A 17,091-nucleotide genomic window follows, 5' to 3' on the forward strand; every position below is an offset into this window, starting at 1 on the left:
CCAGTATTTTTTGGAAATTACCAGGAGAATTCAGAAACAATCTAAATGTCCAGCAATAATCAGACCTTGATTATATATCACAGCAATTACAATACTTTATCAACCTAGTATTGTAGCAATTTTATTTTTATATATATGCAGTACTTTTATTTTGCAACTGTCTAATTACCAGGTCACATTTTTATAGCACTTATATAAACTGTATGTACTGCTTCATTACCCAAGTTAATTTCTTTTAAGTAGTTAGGAGTGGCCTTTTTGCCTGGACAAAGACAATTATCAGGGAAATACAGTAATATGTTTTGACCCATTAAATGCTTACATGAATATAATATCTTAAATACATTATAGTTGAAAGTTGTAATCCTTCTTCATAAACACTTTAAGCATTTAAATGTTTTTTTAGAACTTTTTAAGGACTTGTTTTGAATGTGACTAATTTTTTTAAAAGATTTCTATTTATTTGACATGCCTTTTATGAATAATAAAAATTTAATCAGAATGTCATATATTTACATTTTTCTTTCATACTGAATCTAATTGTACTTTTGTTTCTGCAATTGAAGTAATGATATAGTGTTTGCGACTTGTTCCTAATGCAAGCTTGACAGTTTATCATTAAACAAAGAACTTAATTTCTTGATTGATATTGTTTTCCACTGTGCTTAGACTACTCTCTGTCTTTGTACATGAATTGCTTAAACTTAGGAAGATACTTTAACACTCTGATATCTAAGGTGTTAGCAAGGACTGAAACAATGACACAGAATTAGAGATATAGTCTGTTTCACTCTGTATCTCTGAATAAAAGATTCTATATCTCCTTGTAATAACATATTATTGTCTCAAAAAGATATTCTAGTTTATTTCATTTTAGTAGTGGTACAATTTTAGCATCTGGAATTTTTCCTTTTTCTATAAAAGTGTAAATCTTGTGTTGCTTAAATTCACAGACATAATATTGAGTGTAAATAGCATGTGCCATTCTCCCTTTCAAAAGTTTTTGATGTGAGCCTTTGAAAACTCTTGATTTAAAATCACCCATACTTGTTGGCAAACTTGTATCTTCCAAGTATTTGTTTTAGCTCATCAAAAATAGTTTTTGAAAAATGGAAAATATTTATACCACTCATAGGCCGTGGCCTTTGGTCAAGAGCAGTTAAATCCTAGCGTCTGTATCATAATGAATGAAAGGAAAGGTCAAAACCCAGAATAAACTGCTGTAATCTTTTTGTTGTTGTTGTAAGAGAATTGGAGTGTATGCGACTGTAATACATTTTAGAAATACCATTTTGGTGATATTTTGTTGCATGTAGCATTTATATATAACTAGAGGCCTGTTACACAAAGAGATTTGTGCAATAGGCCTTCCCTTCCCCTGGCTGCCAGAACCGGTTTTCCTCCGGCATCCAGGACCCAGGCCTTCGCTCCAGCCGGAGCCTTCAGTCTTCGCTGCTCCAGCCAGAGCTGCCTTCAGTCTTCGCTCTGCTGCTTTGCGCCTAAGTATGCAAATTAACCACCATCTTTGTTGGGTTAATTTGCATACTCTCCTGATTGGCTGGTGAGTGTAGTGGAGGGATGGTTAATTTACATGTTTGTCTATTATTAGATAAGATCATCTGACCAAGGCAAATTATTAGAAGAAGGAAAACCAGGAAGCAATACGTGGGCAAAATACCTCTTTACCATATTTTCCCCAGTGTTGAGTTCTTGGATGGATAGTTGGTGTCTAGAATCTTAAAATGCTACAATACTACCTACAGCTTCTTTTTCAGGTAAAAATTGTGACAGAATTGTGGGAGTCTTTCTAAAAGTTGCAGATGATATGTTAAAATATTCTATTGTAAAGTTATTACAGATAGATTTTAGAATCTCTGCCTGTCTTCCTAATGACTTTTAAAATGAAATCTATATATATATAAGCCTAATATGCAAAGTGTCCCCTCAGGAGTTCAACTGGGAGACCAGGAGTTTGATCACTTGCTACGATGTGTGCTGACCACCAGGAGGCGGCGCAGAACGAAGGAAGGCCTTGGCCGGCAGCAGGAAGGCCCTGATCGGCCCTGATCACTGCCCAGGCCTAGGGACCCTACCCGTGAATGAATTTCATGCACTGGGCCTCTAATACAGTGGTTCTCAACCTTCCCAATGCCGCGACCCTTTAATACAGTTCCTCATGTTGTGGTGACCCCCAACCATAAAATTATTTTTGTTGCTACTTCATAACCGTAATTTTGCTACTGTTATGAATCGTAATGTAAATATCTGATATGCAGGATGTATTTTCATTGTTACAAATTGAACATAATTAAAGCATAGTGATTAATCACAAAAACAATATGTAATTATATATGTGTTTTCTGATGGTCTTAGGCAACCCCTGTGAAAGGGTCATTCTACCCCCAAAGGGGTCGTGACCCACAGGTTGAGAACCGCTGCTCTAATATCATCTATAAAACACTTACTAGCGGTGAAGCATTATTCTAGGTGCCTCACTTACATTAACTGATTTAATCCTCATAACAATCCTGTGAGGTAGATTCTATGTACATGAAATTGAGGGACAGAGGCATCAATTTAAGGTCATAGCATCAATAAGTAGAACCAGACTTCAGACTAAGGCAATTTGGTCCCGCTGTCCATGTTCCTACCTACTTTGTTATACTTCCTCAATATTTGTTGGTATCTCAAAAAGAGCTTGTCTGTTTTGAAAAATCTTAGTTTGGGAGGAGGGAGTTAATAATTAAGAGTTTCTTAAATGTTTTAAAAAGTGTAATTGGAACTATGACTTATTTTTTTCTTGAACACATGGAACTAGCTGCATTTTAAAGTATTAACAATTGGGGTTCTCCTGTGTATTCTCTATGATTTCCCTCATCGACTAGGGTTTTCTTCTGTATTTGAAGATTTGGTATCTCGAATGTTTCTATGCTAATTGAGAACGTTGTTTTAGAAGTACTGAATGAATGTTTCACAAAAGATGAAATGTGGTAGTATAGACATTTGGAAATTAGCACTCATTTTATGCAATCACTCATAATGTCTCTTTTTTAAAAAATATATTGTTGTAGACATAATTTGATCTAGTGTTTGGTTTGCTAGAGTTGCAATGCTCTATACTGTCCAGTTGAGGGCAGCTATTTACTGATTTTTTAAAATGAGGTTGAATTAGAATGTCACTGCTTTGTGTTTACCAGAACTTGGCATCCAGTGTAAAGGACAACATTTGACATAGAAATAAGCCTTAGTTTTCACTCCTATTATCATCATAAACAATTTCTTGAAAATGAATTCTTACCTTGTAAGAACTTATGCTCTCTTACAAGCAGGAAAATGAGTACTTGATTTTAGTTTTAATTTTCCCAATCCAAATTCTTCCAATTATGGGTTTTTCTCTCTTCTTAGAATCAGACTCCAGAGAGATTAGAGAGCTTCATGATCTTTATTTTCTTTATTTTTTAAAATATTTTTTTATTTATTTTAGAGAGGAAGGGAGAGGGAGAGAGAGATAGAAACATCAATGATGAGAGAGAATCATTGATCGGCTGCCTCCTGCACACTCCCAACTGGAGATTGAGCCCAAAACCCCAGCATGTTCCCTGACTGGTAATCAAATTGTAAACTCCTGGTTTATAGGTTGATGCTCAATCACTGAGCCACACTGGCCGAGCTGATCTTCCTTGTCTTTAAATTATCTACATGTTACAATAAAGTTCTTCAAGGGCTTTTAAATATAAAAGTAAAAAATTTAACATTTTTAGTATGTTATTATTAACCAGTGGATTACATGAAACTAAATTTGGAGTTGATAAGTTTGATTCATTTTTCTGTGCAGAATGCATGTGTTAAACTTGAGGAATATAGTACTTTCTTCTAATTTTTCTGCTTTTAAATAACAGTTTAAATTATACCTTCTATGTGGTTCATAGAAAGGAATTTTGAGGGGTTAACTAATTTCAAAGATATCACTGAGATAATTTTTTAAAAATAAGGAATGTCAGTCTGCATAAAAATATGTGTAATATTAACGAAGTAGATAGTAACTTGGAGAGGCGGCATTCTGTGGGAGCTACTGCAAAAAATTTTTTCTAGTAAGTAGAATAAGAATATGTTTGAAGGTTTTGTTACACACAAAAAAGATTATTGTTGTGCTAAAAAATACAGTGAGTATCAGTGGAGAGGCTGAGACTAGGATGAGGCAAAGTAGTAGGCTAGTGGGGCTGTAGACAGGACTGGCTCAGACATCTGGCTCACCTTTTCATACCGTCCCATCCTGCAGATTTCCAGTACCCGGTTTTCAATCCTTAGATCTCTTCTGGGGTTTTTGTTTTGGGTGATATGGTTATATCCTTAGTCATTTCCTTTTTTATTAAAACAAATTTTTTATTGCGGTTACATATACATGACATAATATTTACCATTTTAACCAAGTTTAAGTATACAATTTAGTGGCATGAAGTACATTCACAATGTTGTGCAGCCATCACCACTATCTATCTTGAGAACTTTGTCATCTTCTTCAACTGAACCTCTGTACCCATTAAATAATAACTCCTCATTCCTGTCTTTCCCTAGCCTCTGGCAACCAACCAGCTATCTACCTTCTGTCTCTATGGATTTAACTGCTCTAGGTACCTCATATAAGTGGAATCATGCAATATTTGTCCTTTTTTTCACTGACTTTCTTCACTTACTATTATGTCCTCAAGATTCATTCATGTGGTAGCATGTGTCAGAAAGCTGAATAATACCCCATTGTATGTATATACCACATTTTGCTAACCCATTCATCCATCATTGGTTACCTGGGTTGCTCCCACTGCTTGGCTATTGCGAATAATGCTGCTATGAACATGGGTGTACAGCTATCTGTTTGAGCCTCTTTTTTCAATTCTCTTGGATATATATCCAAAAGCAGGATTGCTGGGTAATGTGGTAATTTTTGAGGAACCACTGTACCATTTTCCACAGTGGCTACATTACCACCAGTGATGCACAAGGGTTCCAATGTCTCTATATCAGCGGTTCTCAACCTGTGGGTCGCGACCCTTTGGGGTCGAACGACCCTTTCACAGGGGTCGCCTAAGACCATCGGAAAACACATATATTGTTTTTGTGATTAATCATTATGCTTTAATTATGTTCAATTTGTAACAATGAAATTGGGGGTCACCACAACATGAGGAACTGTATTGAAGTATCGCGGCATTAGGAAGGTCGAGACCACTGCTCTAGATGCTTGCCAGCATTTTTTTATTTTCTCTCCTTCTCTCCCTCCCCGTTTATTTTTTAATAATAGCCATGCTAATGGGTATTCATCAGTGGTATTTTAGTGTTCATTAATGAGTGGACATTGGTGGTTTATTCTGGTTTTGATTTAAAATTTCCCTAATGATTAATGACATTGAGAATCTTTACACGTGCTTATGGATCATTTGTATATCTTCTCTGGAAAAATTCAGTTGTTTACTTTTGTGTAGTTAAATATGTCACCTCAGCTAATGGTTTTGCATTTTTAACTACATTTTAAATTGTGGTATAAGAGAAGGTATGCTTTAAAAAAGTAGTATCAAGGTAGGATTGGGAGTGTTTCTTGTGTATGTATTGGCTTTCAAGCAGCCCACTTTATATTTAGTAAGACAGATCTCTCCAAAGTTAGAAAGGAAATCACCCACTCTGGCATTCTTCTTTTTAATTCTCTCCATTTCACATCCTAGTAAATGCATGCTATAAAGATCCATAAAAGCTCTTGGAAGGAGAGATAAAGAGATGAGTGGGTATTGAAAGAATAACGTAGAATAGAAAGAGAAAACAAACCAGTTAACAGCATTGTGAACAGATAGTTTACATCTGTATCTGCTGTCTATTAAAACTACTACTGCCCTAGCCAGTTTGGCTCAATGGTTGGCCTGAAGGGTCATGGGTTCAATTCCGATCAAGGGCATATATCTTGGTTGCAGGCTCAGGCCAAATTGGGAGGCAACCAATTGATGTGTCTCTCTCCCTCCCTTCTACTCTCTCTAAGTCTAAGAAATCAATGGGAAAAATACCCTCAGGTGAGGATTACAAAATAACAACAAAAACAACAACAAAACACTACTACCTATTAATTTTCACACTGACCTCTTTTTCTTATCATCTTTGTAACTGTTTAGTTCAAGGGTTTGAATATGAAATGTAGTGTAAAGTTTAGCACTGATATAAGTGGTTAATTTAGGAAAATATTTTAGATAATGATGGAAAGATTAGTTTGGGGCCACGTAGAGGGGAGGTTTCATCTTAGGCATTGGGAGCCATTAAAGGTTCTTGGGGAATGGATTATGCACCACATCCCTCTCTATGTTTTAAAAAGGGTTTATATGACCGAAGTATGCTGGAGAAACTAGGCACTAAGAATTGGCAATGAACTGGTTAGTTAGTATTCATTTTACTAGGATTACTTCTCATCACAGGTTACATCTATAAATACTTGTTTTTTAAATATCCCTAATAAGTCACAACACATGCCTCTTGCACTTTCACGTGGAATCACCGAGTTTTTCAGAATTATAGCGATTGAAATTTGCAAACAACTAAAACATCTACTGTAAAGATTAACCTGAAATGCGTATTAATAGCTATAGAGATCTCGAGTCAATTCAATGTCTTACTGAGTAGGAGATAGAGAATGGTATGTACGGAAAAAGAAAAAGCATGCTTAAGACGAACACTTGAAAATACAGTGCTCATATTGAATATATGTAAGATAGAACAAATGTGTTTATCTATTTTTTGAGCATGTATAAGCACTGTCCTTGAATTTGAAGCATAATCCAAAACATTTCTAAAATATTAATGTTGATATTTGGGTAAGATAGGCTTAGATATTCATGAGAAAATACAATGTTTATTTCTTTTATTTTTGTAAAGAAACTTTACTTTCACTTTCTAGGGAATGAATACCTACATTAGTAGTTGGAGAAGTTTTAAAAGGGCCTTTACACACAGCCCTGCTTCGGTTGTATTCACATTACTGACTTTGTATGGGAGGTTCACCAGCTGTTTGACTGGCAGGAGCAGGAGCTTTCACTTCAGTAGTTTATAATTCCTGGCTATTCTAGGATAGTTTGCACTTCACCAAGCCTCAGACAGGTCAGGACATTTGGTAGGAGAAGGTTGAAAGACAAAAGCAGCAGGCCTTGGGTTCTCAGCCTTTCTTTCTTTCTTTTTTTTAATATAAAATTGTATTTTAATTTGGTGTTTAGAATTTTTAGTAATGTGCCTGTATTACATGTAGAGGGTATTCATCAACCAGGAAGAGTTTTAAAATGTCAAAACTGGGGAAAACTACTCTAAACCATGGCTTGGTTCCTGTTGATTTTAAAAGTGCAAAAGAGCCTCTACCACACCAAACTGTGATGAAGATATTTAGCATTAGCATCATTGCCCAAGGCCTCCCCTTTTGTCGAAGACGGGTAAGTCTTACGCATTTGAAAAAATAGGAATATTTATTTAAAAGAAACACTTCTGCCTCCTTTGGTAAAGAAACGCTTCAATTTTCAATTGATTTTCATAACTAAAACTCTCAGTGCATTATGTAGCCAGCAAAAACTTATATGTGATAGTTTTAATAATATGATAGCCTTGAGGGCAAGGTTACCCATTCCACCTTTATCTCTCATTCGTTTATTATTTTATGATATTAGAATCCTTATTTTAAGTTGGTAAATATAAGAAGTATGTTCTGAAATATATTGGCAAATACTGAAATCCAAAATTTGTAGTGGTTATTTTGTGGGAAAAGCAAAAACCTGGTGGTATTCTCCTTATACATGGGAATTATAACATTTAGCTCTTGTAATGTAAAGAGTATTCCAAGTTCCGTATGTTTATCTGGTACTTTAAGCTGTATTATTTTTAAATTGCTATCTTAAATGCAAACTTAACATAATAGAGCTATTGCTTTTTGCTGTTATGTAAAATAAAAATAACGTGCCATTGTGTGGCAGTTACGATAACAGTTTATATATAGACAGTCCTGAACTAACAAACCTCTTGTAGAACTTGTGCTAATGTATAATCAAGTTCTGATCTATTGGATGTTTTTCAGGATGTTTTGCCCTCTCTCCCTGCCAGATTTTGACCCTGTTACTATGAGCAGTTTTGTTGTATTTTCTATATTGCCATTTTGAAATATTAACTGGAGTGCTGTATTTTTAAATCTAAAATACGTTTATGGTTCTGAATACATTTTTAAAAAAACCTGTCTGAGATTAAATGACTGTTTGCATATATCAGTACTATTAGTGTTTTAATACCCTTTTTTAAAACCTTTTTTAATTAAAGGGAAAACCTTCTATTAAACAAGTAGATTAACTCATAACTCGTGAAAAATATTTTTTCTTCTTAGTAAGAGGACTCTTCTGTTTCCTGGGACTTAAATAACCTTCGTCAAATATGTTTTTATTATCTTAGTTCCTTTTGATTAGTTTCTACTTGTATTCCAAACAAGTAGTAGCCATGTTGAAAACCATTTTTTTAAAGTAATACAGTTTAAATGTAATACAGTTTAAACATTGAAAATGGAATATAAATATCTCCATCTCTCTTTTATTTTATTTCCTACTTTGTTTTCAGAAAGTGTTTCTTTTATTTTATCTTCTTTCCCTTTGTCGCTTTTGTAACTTCTGAATGAGGTCACTGCTCTGATTTAAGCATTTACACAGAGGCCTCTAATAGCTTTAAAGTCATTAATAAATTAGCTTGTTATTTTAATACTTCTATAAAAGAAAATACCAATACAAGTAAATTTTTTAATTGAGGAAGAGAAGTGTGGGTTTTTTAATGAAAGGGTTAAGATTCTAACAATAAGGATACTTTGTTCTAAAAATTAAGAGAGAACTTCAAGACTTTCCCTTAGGGCTTCCTAAGGTCACTATTCAATTTGACTTTTCTAGGTTACTATGTTATGTTAAATTATAGCCTTGGATTTTTAATAATAGAAGGGGACTAAACTTGAAAAATAAAATTTATACTAGAAAATTTTTCAGAAGATAGCTAAAAACAAAATTAACACATTCAGTTTTAGACTATCTGCCTGCCAATAACTATTGCATAACTCATTGACTTGACTACTAGAAATATTAGAGGGATAGTGTAATTATATCCTCCCTCTCTCCTTTTTGCAACTGGTTTATTTAGGTAGCTTTAAATTGATTCACATGCTCTTTGCTATTTAATTTACTAACTTTTCCTTGGTAAAGTTAATGATAAACATTTTTAAAACGGATTTTTCTTTATCAAAGATTTAAAAGAGACTTTCGGTATGATATATAATAAATCTTTTTGTGTCTAGCATCCCGTTTATCTTTTACATTAGTTATAGGTCCTTTCAAGCAGATTGTTAAACACAAAGTACATAAAGCAAATAGACTACTGTATTTTGTAAGCCATTATTTTCCAAGTAGTGAGCTAATGGAAAGTACAGCGACCTTTATAAGACTGTCTACAGTCTTGACCTATTAAAATTTGAAAAACATGATATTGTCTCTTCATCATAGACATTGGTCCTCTTAATGTTTGCACAAAATAACTTTGAAGATTGTAAAATATCTTTAAAATAGTTGTTAAAATTACAACTTCAATTTATATTTTTTGAGTGTTTTCAGGAAATTCACTAATCTCAGTATTAGTGCTGGTAGTCTAGTTATTATTGTTTGAATTATTCAAGTTTCTTATTAGAGATACTTTGGACTTAATACTAACAATAGTAAAGAAATAGCAATCTAGCTATTAATCAGTTACCTAAGATAAAAGTGTTTTTAGTCTTAAGATCCTCATAATTATATTTGCTCAGACATTCTTGATTATAAGTATCACCTAGAATACTTGTTAAAAACACAGAATCTAGGGTTTCTTCTTTTGGATAGTCTTATTTAAGAGATCTGGATTAAGGCTCAAGGATCTATCTGTATTTTTTGAAGTTCTATAGGTAAGTCTCATTATCAGGAAAATTTGAAAATACTAGTTGAGTACTTAACTTTTTATTTTAAAAAGAATTGATTGTTTTTTAAGGAAGAGAAATTTTACAGGAAAAACTTTTTAAATCTCTAAAATCTCTAAAAAAGTATTATTTTTTTGAAATTGGAGTGCCTAGTTCTTAAATCTTAAGATACATGATTTTTCTACATTTTAAATATATATAAACTAATGATACAGCTTGATGGAATTTCATAGCTTGCCTGGCAGCAATTTTTTTTAAGCGATAAAAGAAATAATGCTGTCTTACAATTAAAAATAGTATGTTGAAAGAAAAAACACTGCATTGTTTAAACCTAATTTCTTAATTCATTTTGTTTTTATTGGAGACTTTAAAGCATTTAGGACAGTGGTTCTCAACCTGTGGGTCGCAACCCCTCTAGGGGTCGAACGACCCTTTCACAGGGGTCGCCTAAGACCATCAGAAAACACATATATGATTACCTATTGTTTTTGTGATTAATCACTATGCTTTAATTATGTTCAATTTGTAACAATGAAAATACATCCTGCATATCAGATATTTACATTACGATTCATAACAGTAACAAAATTACGGTTATGAAGTAGCAACGAAAATAATTTTATGATTGGGAGTCACCACAACATGAGGAACTGTATTAAAGGGTCGCGGCATTAGGAAGGTTGAGAACCACTGATTTAGGATATTTTCGTAAGGTTATTCTTCAACATTACTATTTTGGTGTAGAGTTCTAAGTGGCATGTAATTGTTGATTTATATAGGACTTTTTAAGATAATCTGGTCGACTGTGCTGGTTTATAGATAAATATTGCTTTTAGAGTGCCTTATATATTTTTGAGTTTGGACCACATAGTGATTGTATGTCCCATAAGCATTGGCAACACAGTTGACTTAGAGAACAGGGTAGAGCTGCTGGTGGAGTGGCAGGGAGGTGAGGTGGGGACAATGTGGGAGAAGGACTGGTTCACTTGAAACCCAAGAGCTCAGGCAGCAATGAAATATATGACTGGATTTCTGTTAGTTGGAAATAACTTTGTAATCATTGTATTCCATATCAAGTTCTATTAAAATAGTATATTTAAATTTTTTCTTTAAAGTGAAAATAGGAATAAAATTAAAATCAGATATTTGTATCATTTGAGGAAATGTTAAACTCACTCTTGTGTGTTGTTATCACTGAGGATTAACTTAAATCAGGGGTCTACAAACTTTTTCTGCAAAGGGACCATTAAATATTTCAGACTTTATGAACCACATAAGTCACTATTAGAACTACTACTCAGCTCTGCCATTATAGCAGATGTAGACAATGCTTGGTGAATGGACAAGTCTGTTTTAATAAAACTTTATCTATAAAAAAGTTATACACAGGTTTTTATGATTACAGTAATACTACTGTAAATCTTATGCATATATCTTTTTACTTGTATGTAAGTTTCAGCTTATGGTAAATTTTTTAGGTATGATATTGATAGAGCCTTAAACCTTTCATTTTCTTTAAAACCCTCATCTGCTCTTCTTAACTCTTTTGTAGTTAAGTAGAGAAACATCTTTATGTGTCTTATCACTAGGATTTTTAACATACTGCTTATTATTTCCCTTAATGTACAGTATTAGTATAATAATGCTATTAATAATTGCTATCATTTAAAAAGAACCTATCATGTATCCTACACACTGTCCCAGCTATTTTGTGAATTTAACTCAGTTAATCCCTAAATGATTTAAACATTAGTTTAGTAATGTGAGTTAGGTAATATCTCCCTTTATTAGACTAAAAAACTAAAGCTCAAACAAGTTAACTTTCCCTAATTTTCTTGGTAAATAGTTAAGCTGGTATTTAACTCAGGATTCTCTAATGCTACAGGTAATAGTCATTCTCTTTCTAATAAAGTTTGAAACCTTTATACATTTTTTCTTGTAAACTTAACACTTTTTAATTACTGTTACATTAGTATTTGGGAGGGTAAGCCTGGGAGCCTCTCACTGTTGACATAGTTTCTATGAGAAAATATATTCAAAGATTCAAACAGCTGACCTACAAATAACTTTTAGTAGCATAGTCCATTATAAAGTTAGGGTTTTTATTGTGTGTGTAATCTCTCTTAAGATGTTTCACTTATAAAGTTACTCCACAGATTATGCAATAATTATAAAAAAAACTGGAAACATTTAATAGTATGCGTGTTTGTTTTTTTGTAAGCTGGGGTATGAAACCGGTTAAAGAAAAAATGACTCATGACACTTGCTAAAGACAGACTTTATTTAGGGAACTATTGCCATACGTAGAGATTACTAAAAGGAGTTTTGGTGATAGAAAAGAGAGATTGGATTCAACTCCAAATACAGCAAAGAAAAGCGAGAATTTATAGCCAAGGAACAGGGTGAGTTAGTGGATGGAAAATTGCTAAGAGCAAACATTAGGGAATTCTGGATACATCATTTCAACCAAAAGTGGTTAGACATCACCTGCAGGATGATGGAGGATGAGGAACCCAGCAGATATGGAGGGTCATCTAGTATGGAGGTTGGTCAGATATCAAGGTTGGGAGATTCTGGTTAAACTGACTTAGTAGGATTCTTGGTAAAATTTGGTTCTTGAGAACATGCTGAAGGACAGGGCTTCTTGAAAAATAAATCAGAGGAGCCTTGACTAGAGTTTGGTGAAGGAACGAGTCTTTGTCATACTTCAGGGTCTGTGTGAGGCAGGCAACAACTGAGAACAGTGTCAGACAGATGAACCCTTAACCATGCATGCAGTGAGGTATCGTTCTCATCAGTTTGCTCAATTAGTATTTATGATAATGGTGACAAAAAGTAAAAACAATATTATACCTCTCTTAGCTTGTACTCTTCTGACTTTAGTTTTTTCTTTGTTGTTTACTCAGTGATGGTGACAGTAGACAAACCTGTATTCAAAATCTTAATCGCATTCATGCATTGGTTTTTGTATGTATAATCTTCAATTCAAGCTTAGTTCACTTTAATCTGTTATGTTCATTTAGTTAGTTAATTTAGTTCATTTAGTCAGTGATGGTGACAATAGACAAACCTGTATTCAAAATCTTAATCTCATTCATGCATTGGTTTTTGTATGTATAATCTTCAGTTAGTTCAAGCTTAGTTCATTTTAATCTGTTATACTCCTTTAATAGACTGTTGTTGAGCCCATTAGTATATTTCAACAAAGGTGTCAGTTTAATCAAACAGTTGTATTACTACCTTTGTTTCAGAAAACAGCATCTCTATTTATTTATGATAAAATGTTTTTTGTATGAAAATTCTGTATGTAGCCCAAAAGTAGATTATCATAAGCTCTGTTGGTACAGCAAATTTGTGAGTTATTACCCTCCTGAATTTAATAAATTTTAATTCCTCAACTTCTTTGGAGTTGAATGGTGATAATGGGAATTTTATTTTCTTCCAGTAATTAATATCTTTTACTTGTCTTGATAAACATAAGAAATGCTCAATATATAAATTTAGAAAAATTTTCTTCACAATTTTCTAAATTATCAGTAATTCCACTGCTCAGAAATAACCTCAATAGCAATTTTTTTTTTTGAAAATAGATGTTTATTGATTTCAGAGAGGGAGAGGGAGAGACAGAAACATTAATGATGAAAGAGAATCATTGATCAGCTGCCTCCTGCATGCCCTCTATTGGGAATCGAGCCTGAAATCTGGGCATGTGCCCTGTTTAGGAATCGAACCCTGACCTCCTGGTTCAAAGGTCATCGCTCAACGATGTCTTCACTAAATGACTAAACCACACCAGCTGGGCTCAATAACAATTTAAAGTAAATACTTTTTTTTTTTTAAAGCAAAATTGGTACTTTAATTCATTTTTTAAGATATTGCTGATGGTTCCCTATGGCTGTTACTCAGATGTGCATAATCTGCCATGTGAATGTATCATAATTTTCCTACTATTGTTGATTTGGGCATTGACCTGCTTTGAACTCTTTTATATATAAATCTGTAATATCTCTATACACAGATATCTACAAGTAGAATTATTGGGTCAAGAAGTATGAACTTTTTTATTCTTGTTAAATACTGCCAAATTGTTTTCCAGAAAGATTTTACCAATTCGAAACCAGCATGGGGTCTTCTAATGTTGCTTAAAGAGAAAGAAATCATATTCTAAGCCAAGTTCTGCTACCATGGCAAAGTTTTGTAGATTTTACTCAGTCTATACATTATCATTTTCCATCAGAGGAAATTTTTTTTCATTGTTAGAAAATAATGATATGTGTTTATACTTAAAGCTTCATGAGAAAATAGATAAATTATTTGTTGCTTATAGTGATTTAATTTTTTTATTCTTTCTAGCAAATAATATTTAGCATAGACCTTCCACCTGTTATTTTTAACTATAATTTTCTTCTACTCTTCCCATAGTTTTAAAACTATGTGTTTTCATCTAAAAAGATGACCCGCATGCATCGTTTCATGATTTATCATTTATTTAATACATTATTTTTAGTGTAAGCCTTATGATTATCTCAAATTTTATTTGTCATCTTAGTTTATTCTTTTACATTTCTAGGTTTTAGTGTGATAGTTGTAAGTGTAAATGACAGCCTCTCCCAAAGCATATTGCTATTAATAATCCCTACTACAAGAGTACTTCTCATGCTATTAAGAGCAGCTGCCAGGAATACTTGCCTTTTCTTACAGCACTACTACTTTGTCTTACATTTCTGACATAGTTTTGCCTCTAGCCCCAATCCCGGTTTGCCCTTTTTTTTTTTTTTTTAAATTCTAGCCATGATTGATACTCATTTAAATAGTTGTAGCAAGTCTGCTCTTCTAAAACGTCTTGATGCCTGAAAGACATTTCATGAAACTCAACATCTTAGAAATATTAGATGTATTTTTTTAACATATAGAAAAATGAAACCTTTAAAAAGCCAGTATCGTGCTCTCCTTCCTCATACTAGTCTATTCAGTATCCACAGTTACATTTGTACCTCTGTCTCTCCAGACTTTTCCATGACTTCACAGTCTAGCTTCCCTCTCTGTTGGAACCTTTCTCCTGGCACTGATTGCATCTACCGTTGTTGTCACTCATCAGTGGAACGTACTGTCATTGTTGCCATTATCTTTGGCCCTTAAGCATATATGTACTGCTCAATGGTGTTATTTGACAGCTTCAACCCTGTCTCAATTAGGCTGTAAACTCAAAGAATTTAATATCTTTTAATACTTCCAGTGATACGAAGAGAAAAGTGAGTGTAAATATTTGTATTATCAGTTCATTGTAGTGTGTGTTAAACTCAAAAAATTCTTTAAGGAGTTTTTTGCACTGTAAAACTATGGCATGTTTTTGTTTACTAAATGTTTTAAAACGACTATGCAGCTGTGATTTTCAATATTTTCTTTTCTAAATTTAACTAAACTCAGATACATTTTGACATTTAATTTTAAAAGTAATTACTACTTACCAATTTTGAAAACGAAGGGGAAACAAACATAAGATGTAGTCATTTAGGTGGTACTTTTGAGTGTCTCCCATAGCCCCCAAATGTCAGAAAATGCTGAAATAAAGAAGGATTATTACAGTATTTTGGCAAGTAGGAAGAACAAGGTGATGGTATGAGCAAGCTTGGAGAGAAATTTCAATGGGGTGCCAGATTTTTAAAAAATGTAACTTCCTAAGTTTTTTTCCTACACATATATTCCATCAGAACTTCGGGGGAAATTGGCATTTTCAGATCATTTAATATCCTTTATTGTCACTACTTACTTTATCAATAAAGGAATTAATTAATTAGATCCTATCAGTCTTTTTCTTCTTAAGAATGTTTCATGCCTCATGCAGAAACATGCGTAAACATAATGTAAATGGTAAGTTTCTTGCAGCCTTATTTTCCTCACTGTGGAAGGCATTGCTTATAAATAAAAAGGAGATGATTTTTCATCCCCTCTATCTGTGGATATGCAAAAATGGAAAACTTACATTGTTTTAAGCATTTTATAGTCTAGGGTAAAATCATAAATAAATCCTTACAGTACAAAAGGATGCTTGCTTAAATGGGCCTATGTACAAAGTACTGGTGGGAGCATGAGCAGGTCCCCCAAAGTCTCGGTGCAAATGGCTGGGGAAAGGCTTCACAGTAACATGAAGGATGCTTGCTAACCAGATAATCAGAGATGGACAGAAGGAACTTGGGCTCATAGCTTGTGTTTTCATGTTAATTATTCTGCAAATTATTCACTTACAACTTGGCATGGACTGTATAAATATTAATATCAGTCCAAAAATATGTATCAAGCACTTAGAACAGAGTTGGGAACTTTTCTAGAACCTGTGAATATAATAGTGAGCTTGGATTCTAATTTAGGGGAACAGAAAAGTAACTGTTAATGCTAACATTTTGTTGACTATAAAATAGGATAATAGTGTAGCCTAACTTGGGATGCAAGGGAGGCACTATTCTAAGTACTTATACAAATGAACTTATTCTGCCCTTAAAATAACCTATTTTACAGATGAGGAATATGAGGCATAGGAAGGTTAAATAAGTTGCCCAAAGCTAGTAAGTGATGGAGCTAAGATTCTAAGTCGGGCATCTGGCTCCAGCATCATGAACACTGCTTGCTATACTGGCCTGGGTAAGCATTTGTTGAGTAAACGGATCCTTAGTTTCCAGATGTTTTAAGAGTTAACTTGTCATGTAACACTGTGTCTTTAAATATGGAATCCTCACTTCGCTACCACAATTTATGATGGCCTCAATATCTAATTACTGATAACACTCCTATCTTAGTTGTTTTTGCCATCAGATAATAATTAGATTGTGCCTCAGTTGTCAGATATGAATATGAAACAAATTATAGTATGATTTATAAATCTACAACTACATCATAGAAATAACTGACATGAATTATTATCCCTTTGTTGATAGATAACAATCTGTACAAATAGTTTAGTAATTTTAACATCACAGGGCAAGGCTATTTAAATTTGTAAGTTATGTTTTACAGGAACTAACAATATTAAGACTTATCATGTGGGAGACAGATGAAAAATATGGTAAAAAGAAACCTAGTACTAAGCTTCTGGCAAGGTAAACAAGTATGAA

General features: G+C 33.4%; 1 protein-coding gene across 10 annotated transcripts in view; it reads left to right on the forward strand.

The window, feature by feature from the left end:
• The window catches only part of FBXW7 (F-box and WD repeat domain containing 7), a 192,012-nt gene that overhangs the window by 124,677 nt on the left and 50,244 nt on the right, over positions 1 to 17,091 (forward strand). Inside the window, exon 1 of one of the 10 annotated variants that reach the window (XM_059697842.1) lies at positions 7,138 to 7,454. The exons of the other annotated variants lie outside the window; for them this stretch is intronic. Coding sequence (XP_059553825.1) covers positions 7,308 to 7,454 — 147 coding nt within the window. The 5' untranslated portion in view covers positions 7,138 to 7,307. Of the gene's footprint in view, positions 1 to 7,137; positions 7,455 to 17,091 lie in introns of those variants that run through there. 10 annotated transcript variants of the gene reach the window in all.

The sequence above is a fragment of the Myotis daubentonii genome, chromosome 5 (assembly GCF_963259705.1).
Source record: "Myotis daubentonii chromosome 5, mMyoDau2.1, whole genome shotgun sequence".
Lineage (NCBI taxonomy): Eukaryota > Metazoa > Chordata > Mammalia > Chiroptera > Vespertilionidae > Myotis > Myotis daubentonii.